This window comes from Pristiophorus japonicus, chromosome 19, assembly GCF_044704955.1.
Source record: "Pristiophorus japonicus isolate sPriJap1 chromosome 19, sPriJap1.hap1, whole genome shotgun sequence".
NCBI classification, from domain to species: domain Eukaryota; kingdom Metazoa; phylum Chordata; class Chondrichthyes; family Pristiophoridae; genus Pristiophorus; species Pristiophorus japonicus.
The window spans coordinates 8,036,696-8,045,466 of NC_091995.1; the positions used below are offsets into that span (position 1 = coordinate 8,036,696).

At 45.9% G+C, this 8,771-nt stretch overlaps 1 protein-coding gene across 3 annotated transcripts in view; it reads right to left on the minus strand.

The window, feature by feature from the left end:
• The window catches only part of LOC139229690 (carnitine O-acetyltransferase-like), a 61,460-nt gene extending 53,541 nt beyond the window's left edge, over window positions 1-7,919 (minus strand). For 2 of the 3 annotated variants that reach the window (XM_070861215.1, XM_070861212.1), the window contains exons 1-3: window positions 7,793-7,919; window positions 7,615-7,689; window positions 391-666 (exon numbers count right to left, since the gene is read on the minus strand). In XM_070861215.1, the coding sequence (XP_070717316.1) occupies window positions 391-666; window positions 7,615-7,644 (306 nt within the window). In that variant the 5' untranslated portion in view covers window positions 7,645-7,689; window positions 7,793-7,919. The other variant, XM_070861213.1, reaches the window with a different exon arrangement.
• Between the last annotated feature and the right edge of the window lie 852 nt (window positions 7,920-8,771).

An 8,771-nucleotide genomic window follows, 5' to 3' on the forward strand; every position in this document is an offset into this window, starting at 1 on the left:
CACTAAAATACTCTGGGCCACTGCCATTCTGGGACTCGCATTTACACTGATGGCAGCCAGATATTGGCCAGTGTCAATCCATTGGGATGTCCTTTTGGCAGCCTGCAGCTCACCAGCCCAAAGTAAATGAAGCCGATGGTGGAGGGAGCATATGTCTGAGCTGGTGGATGGAATGCCGATAAAACGGGCTGCGATTTGTTATTGGAAGACATCACAGCTGAGCCCGATCCAGTCATCACCCAATGTCCACTGGAAGGTGCTCGAGTGCATTTTTCTGATTTCAGCACCCCTCCCTCCCACCCGCCCCACCACTTTCATGCTAATCTGCGGGAACAGAGAGGAATTTGTGGTGCCCCCATGTTATTTATTGTGACAAATCCTAACACTTACCCAGTTTTCAGTCCTTCGAGATCGCCTTTCCAGTCTGTCCTGTAGTTTCAGTCCAATACTACGTGGTCTGCTGAACTCTCTCACCATTTGCCTCGTCTGTTCTAACTCCTCTGGGGTCACAAGAGGTTGCAGTGCCAGGAGGTAGCGTTCCAATGTATGTTTCAGCGGAGGAACCGGCAGCTGAGGCAATGGAGTGTGGGTGGAAAAAGGCCTTTCTGGAGGGCAGCGGAGGCCTGACGGCTTGATGAAGAGAGTTGGCCACCATACTCTGACTGTCTGCAATATGGAAATTGAAGCATAAAGCACCTAGACTTGGAGGGAGCGGTGCAACCCGTGCTGAGCAGAAGTGCAATATGGGTGAGAGTGAATCGGTATTACACTCGGCTGATTTGCTTTTCTATTGCTCACACTCAAGTTGAATATTTGGTGGCGCCTATACTGGACAGCCTGTACGGCACAACTCATTTCACACTACCCGTCCGCACGGCACAACTCATTTCACACTGCCCGTCCGCACGATGCAGCTCGTTTCACACTGCCCACCCACACGGCACAACTCTTCACACTGCCCGTCTGCACGGCACAACTCATTTCACACTGCCCGTCCGCACGATGCAGCTCGTTTCACACTGCCCACCCACACGGCACAACTCTTCACACTGCCCGTCCGCACGGCACAACTCATTTCACACTGCCCACCCACACAGCACAACTCTTCACACTGCCCATCCGCACGGCACAACTCATTTCACACTACCCGTCCGCACGTCACAACTCGTTTCACACTGCCCACCCGCACGATCCAGCTCGTTTCACACTGCCCACCCGCACGGCACAACTCATTTCACACTACCCATCCGCACGTCACAACTCGTTTCACACTGCCCACCCGCACGATCCAGCTCGTTTCACACTGTCCACCCGCACGATCCAGCTCGTTTCACACTGCCCACCCGCACGATCCAGCTCGTTTCACACTGCCCGCCCGCACGGCACAACTCATTTCACACTGCCCATCTATACGGCACAACTCATTTCACACTGCCCATCTGTACGGCACAACTCATTTCACACTGCCCATCTGTACGGCACAACTCATTTCACACTGCCCATCTGTATGGCACAACTCGTTTCACACTGCCCACCCACACGAATTTCTTCATTTGACAGCTCTGGCAAACCTCTTAAATTTGCAATGGATAAGAGCTGTCCAATGAGAATAGAACTTTAATGCTATTTGTCTTCTGCTTGTTTGTTAAAGAATAATCGTTGTGCCAAACACTTTCTTGAATAGATTCCCCTTTAACAGAATGCCACAGCCACAGTTTCAGGGAGGCAAACCATTCCTATTTGGGATGAAACAATTATCGAATGTGGACTAAGGCTGCCTTCTCAATGTGGCTCAGCATGTGGGGTTGTTTGTCTGCATACTAGCTTATTGAGGGCAAGTTAATAAGTCAACCTTGTTCCAAATGACCTGCAGAAAGTAAATAGAGCAATGGAAGGCTAATTGTGTTCAACCAATCTTTTACTCGTGATTATCATCTAGCAGCCTTTTCAAAAATACCAATAGCACACTGACCTTTACACCCAAAGATAACACTGCATTGTATTAGACATTGGATAAGTATTACATTGTATCAAGTAGCACAGCAGGGTGAATGTACTTTCCACTGGTGCACCTTTTAACACAGGTAAGCAAGTGGCATATACTTTTAAACCTGATTCTCTCTCTCTCACTTGCTCAGGCCTTCCTCGCCACAAATAGCTGACTCTACCATTGTTGCCTTTAGCTGGTCACGAGACGTTTCACAAGCATAGTCCAGCAATAAGCTTCCCCCTCTGGATCCTCACACCTTATGGAAGACACTTGGCCTCTGCTCAGTGCCTCCCCGCGTAATATCAGGAAGTCAGCAGTCTGCAATAAAGCAACTTATGATACCAAGATGCTTCACAGAATTTTAAGGGAAAAAATGGACACCACGCCAAGGAAGTAGGGGCATATGCTACCCGGAAGGATGGGGAATGGAGGCAACAACTACTTGCATTTATAATAGCACCTTTAATGTAGTAAAACATCCCAAGGCGCTTAACAGGAGTGTTATCAAACAAAACTTGACACACAAGAAGATATTAGGGCTGATGACCAAAAGCTTGGTCGAAGAGGAAGGCTTTAAGGAGCATCTTAAAGGAGGATAGGTGGACAGAATTCCAGAGCTTAGGGCCCAAGCAGCTGAAGGCCCAGGCAGCTGAAGGGATGGAATGACATAAAGAAAAAAAATGACTTACATTTATATAGCACCTTTCACGACCATCAAACATCTCAAAAGTGCGTTACAGCCAATTAGTGCTTTTGGAGTGTAGTCACTGTTGTAATGTGGGAAATGTGCCAGCTAATTTGCTCCCAGCAACTCTCACAAACAGCAATGTGATAATGACCAGATAATCTGTTTTTGTTATGTTAACTGAGGGATAAATATTGGCCAGGACACCGGGGATAACTCCACTGCTCTTCAAAATAGTGCCTTGGGATATTTTACGTCCACCTGAGAGAGCAGACAGGGCCTCGGTTTAACGTCTCATCCGAAAGACGGCACCTCCGACAGTGCAGCGCTCCCTCAGCACTGCACTGGAATGTCAGCTTCGATTTATGTGCTCTAGTCTCTGGAGTGGGACTTGAACCCATAACCTTCTGACTCAGAGACGAGTGTGCTATCCACTGAACCACAGCTGACATGGCAATATTCAAACACAACACTTAAATCACAGGATTTTTTTTTTAGTACACATTTATTTGTAGTTGCAAACATCTCAAAAGTGCGCTACAGCCAATTAGTGCTTTTGGAGTGTAGTAGCTCCACAGGCACTGGGCTTATTCTTTATTTTCCCAGATTATACATTTGGCTCCTCCCTTTCTACATTTATGTGTCTCTAATGGATTTGGCTTCCAATCTGCTTATGCTCTCACAATAAAACATTGAGCCAGCAATTGCTGGAATGGTCAGAAGGTTGTGTGTTCAAGTCCCACTCCAGGGCCTTGAACCCAAATATCTAGGCTGGCATTCCAGTGCAATACTAAGGGAGCGCTGCACTGACAGAGGGGATGTCTTTAGGATGAGATGTTAAAACCAAGGCCCTGTCAGCTCTCTCTGGTGAATGTAAAAGATCCCATGGCCACTATTTTGGAAAAAAGCAAATGAGTTCTCCCCGGTGTCCTGGGGCCAATATTTATCCCTCAACCAACCTCACTAAAAAAAAGATTATCTGGTCATTATTACATTGCTGTTTGCGGGACCTTGCTGTACATACATTGGCTGCCCTGTTTCCAACATTACAACAGTGACTACACTTCATTTAGCTGTTAAGTGCTTTGAGAGGTCCTGAGGTTGTGAAAAGCGCTGTATAAATACAAGTCCTTTTAACTCGCGACGAACTTGGGATTTTTTTCCCACACCCTTCAGATCATGCTATATTTTACTGTGCCGTGCATTGCTGGTACTACGATTTGATAATGTCACAGCGATGTCAACTTCGCATCTGGCCCTCATAAAAGTCACTGGGTCTCTCTTTGCCACAAATTGCTGGGGCTTTATTACGAATTAATAATGGCGGGTGCCGTGAACTTGCTTTTACTTTAAGAACAGGCTTATTATTCTGCTCTGATGCAGCAATGACCCCAAATCAGCAAGTACAAGTTCTGGCACAGTGCTTCTCATCTGGCCTGGCTGCTAACTGGGAGGAAAAAGCAAGAGAGACACATGGTGCTGTTGTCTTACGTTGCTGGAGTGGTACCTCCTGATGCTCAGTCATACCGAACCCTTAGACAGGAATTTTCATCACACCAGTCTGATCTTGATTGGGATCCTATTTGACCCTGAGCTGAGCTTCTGAACCCAATGCCCATTCACTTATCACCCCTGCGCTTGCTGACCTACATTGGCTTCTAGTCCGGCAAAGCCTCGATTTTAAAATTCTATCCTTGTTTTCAAATTCCTTTGTGTCAAATTTTGTTTGATAATCGCTCCTGTGAATTGCCTTGAAGGTTTTACCATGTGAAAGCTGATATATGAATGCAAGTTGTTGTTTGTTTTAGTAAAACCCATACCGAGGTAATTGAAAAGAGTGTTTGAAGACCAGGCTCTCAAAACTGCCACCAAGCTCATGGTCTACAGGGCTGTAGTAATACCTGCCCTCCTGTATGGCTCAGAGACATGGTCTATGTACAGCAGACACCTCAAGTTGCTGGAGAAATATCACCAACGATGTCTCCACAAGATTCTACAAATCCCCTGGGAGGTCAGGCTCACCAACGTTAGCGTCCTCGACCAGGCCAACATCCCCAGCATTGAAGCACTGACCACACTCGATCAGCTCCGCTGGGCAGGCCACATAGTTCGCATGCCAGACACGAGACTCGCAAAGCAAGTGCTCTACTCGGAGCTCCTTCACGGCAAACGAGCCAATCATAGGCAGTCCCTCGGAATCGAGGAAGACTTGTTTCCACTCTGAAAATGAGTTCTTTGATGGCTGAACAGTCCGATACGAGAGCCACAGATCCTGTTACAGGTGGGACAGACATTCGTCGAGGGAAGGAGTCGGTGGGGCTGGTTTGCTGCAAGCTCCTTCCGCTTGGCCTCTTCACGCTCTTTGCGTTGAGACTCGAAGATGGGCAGCGGAAACGATACAAGGACATGCTCAAAGTCTCCCTGATAAAGTGCGACACCCCCACTGACACCTGGGAGTCCCTGGGCCAAGACCGCCCTAAGTGGAGGAAGTGCATCCGAGAGGGCGGTGAGCACCTCGAGTCTCAACGCCGAGAGCATGAGAAATCAAGCGCAGGCAGCGGAACGAACGTGCAGCAAACCAGTCCCACCCACCCCTTCTCTCAACAACTATCTGTCCCACTTGTGACAGAGTCTGTGGCTCTCGTATTGGACTGTTCAGCCACCTAAGGACTCACTTCAGGAGTGGAAGCAAGTCTTCCTCGATTCCGAGGGACTGCCTATGGTGATAGGATAATTCAGTATCTATGTTCCCAATCACTTTCGACCAAAATGGAAGACTCATAGCTCATATTTCTTTGTCAGCTATGGCTCAGTGAGTAGCACTCTCGCCTCTGAGTCAGAAGGCTGTAGGTTCAAGTCCCACTCCAAAGACTTGAGCACATAAATCTAGGCAAACACATCAGTGCATTGCTGAGGGAGCACTGCTCTGTCAGATGAGAAGTTAAAACCTGCTCTCTCAGGTGGATGTAAAAGATCCCATGGCACTATTTCAAAGAAGTGCAGGAGAGTTATCCCCGGTGTCCTGGCCAATATTTCTCCCTCCATCCACATCACTGGAAAACCAGATTATCTGGCCATTAGCACATTGCTATTTGTAAGAGCAGCATAATGGCTGCCGCATTTCCGACAACAGTGACTTCACTTTAAAGTACTTCATTGGCAGTAATGCGCTTTGGGACGTCCTGTGGTCGTGAAAGTGTACATTATATCAGTGATATGCAGGCCACAGCCTTTAATTCGTGATCTCACTGGACAGGAACTACTGCACAACACATCAGCTATCAGCAGTAGGAAAGCAAAAGAAAGCAACAAAAAAAAGTGTACAGGTCTCACCCTTAATAAATGTTAATTTTTGGTATACATAGAAATTCAGTAATACAGCTATGGCTCAGTGTTGTGCACTCTCACCTTTGAGTCAGAAGGCTGTGGGTTCAAGTCCCACTCCAGAGAATTGAGCACAAAAATCTAGGCTGACACATCAGTGCAGTGCTGAGGGAGTGCTGCACTGTCAGATAAGACGTTAGGACCGAGGCCTCGCCCGCTCTCTCAGGTGGATGTAAAAGATCCCATGGCACTATTTCCAAGAATAGGGGAGTTACCCCCTGAATCTAGAACTAGGGGGCATAGTTTAAAAATAAGGGGTCGCCCATTTAGAACTGAGATGAGAAATTTTTTCTCTCAGAGGATTGTAAATCTTTGGAATTCTCTGCCCCAAAGAGGCTGGATCATTGGATATATTTAAGGCGGAGATAGACAGATTTCTGAACGATAAGGGAGTGAAGGATTATGGGGAGCGGGCACGGAAGTGGTGTTGAGCCCATGATCAGATCAGCCATGATCTTATTAAATTAAATGGGCTCGAGGGCCCAAATAGCCGACTCCTCTGTTTCTTATGTGTCCTGGCCAATGTTTATTCCTCCATCAACATCACTAAATTATCTAGTCATTAGCACATTGCTGTTTGTCAGAGCTGGCTGGGCACATATTGGCTGCCACATTTCCTACATTACAATAGTGACTTCACTTTAAAGTACTTAATTTTCTATAAAGCACTTTTGGGACGTCCTGTGGTCGTCAAAGGTGCTATATAAATGTAAGTCTTTTTCTTTCTCGCAAGTTAACCTTCTCCAGATGTTACATTTACAATAGCTTTCAACTAGACACAAAACTGCCTGTAGAACAAACACAAATGAGTTACAAACAATAGCAAGAATATGTGCACGCTTGTGTTTTCTGCCTTGAAACTGCCGGTCAAAGGGAGAGTACATTATATACAGTGACACATAGGCCACAGCCTTTGATTCGTGATCTCACTGGACAGGAACTGTTGCACAAAATGTCTGCTGTCAGCAATTTTGAAAACCACAACAAAAAGTGTACAGGTCTCACCTTTAATAAATGTTAATTTTTGGCATACATAGGAATTTAATAACACACCTTCCTCCTACATTACAACAGTGACTACACTTCAAAAATACTTCATTGACTATAATGCGCTTTGAGACGTCATGATGTAGTGAAAGGCGCCATATAAATGCAAATTCTTTCTTTCCTCATTTAATTGCATTTTAAAGGCGGTTTCTGCTGGTATGGGTGGACAAGAGTGCCTCACAAACACTGGGTTCCCTAATAAAATGCAACAATGCTCTTCCGGCCCAGCCAGACAAGTGTATCCCAGCAAACACTCGGGATATGGTGGGGGAGAAAGTGACATTTCGCACGTGTGCAATGCTCGCTGTTTATTTTGACTTTATTAATGCACAAATATCCGCCAGCGGTTGTGGGAAAAGAGTATGACAAATAGGCTAGCGAGCAGAGCAGTAGTTACAATATGCAACTTGTAACTCGCTACTGTGCCTTCTTTCCATTAATAAATACTAATATTTTGCTACAATGTAAGCATCAATGACCGGAATGAAATTGACGATCGGAAACTCACCCAGAGGCGCGTGGACGCCATGAGCATCATATTGAACCTTTTCTAGGAAGCATTTACTCCAACGTGGAGGCCAACCTTTTTTTGAAAACAAAATACTAAAGTTAGAGCTGTTTCAGCAGCTGCTGTGGTATGATATAAGGAAATGCCAAGAGTTTAGAGTTCACCAGAGCTCGCTTACTTCCGTCTGCTTCCCGTGTGTTCTGTGTTCAAAATACAGAGGGATACAGTCGAAACGTGCAGGGGTATCTGGAGGTTATGGTGGCGTTTGAACATCAACACGCACCGATAATTATTAGTGAAAGGAGCACCGAATGCCACTTATATATTTACATTATTTGGGATGGGGGGAATTCTTTTAAAGAAGCAGGAAATAAAGGGGGGAAATGCGGGACGGAGTTTTAAATTCGACGATAAACATTGTGATTTTATTTGCAATAGTGTCGGCCGTGGTTGGAAAGGGTTTATTTAGTTCGGCAACACCCGATCATTATACCTCATATAAAGGGAGTTTTTTCTCACTCTTGCAATGGTACAGTCTGGCATGCGAGGCGCTGTAATATCAGATGTCAACAAAGAGCAACATGACCAAGGTCAGGCAGGGGAAGGGAATTTTACTTGTCAAAACCCGGGTCACAAAGAAATACGGCACAAATGGAAAGGCGGCTATTTGTTTAGAGTCAGACATAGAAAACATACCCCCAAAACACAGTGACCTTCACAGGAAGCTAGTGAGATCGTGATTGGTCTAATTCTGCAAAAACAGATTTTAAGAGAACAGAGTATTCTCCACAACACACTGAACTGGGCTGGAGAAGGAGAGGGGAAAGGGAAGCTTTTGGCTCAGCCCATAATATTGACACGTATCAATGCTTACTCTCTACTTACTATTGAAACTCATCTTGTGTGTTTTCAAACCAGCCCTTTTATTCCCGAAATTCAGATATACACTCCCTCTGAAACTAATGTGTCACGGCAGCGTGGTTAATGCCTGACAGATCATAAGAACATAAGAAATAGGAGCAGGAGTAGGCCATACAGCCCCTCAAGCCTGCTCCGCCATTCAATACGATCATGGCTGATCTGATCATGGACTCGGGTCTGTCATGTATTCAACCAGCATTGTAACCCATGTATAAACTGACAAGTTGTACACTGTG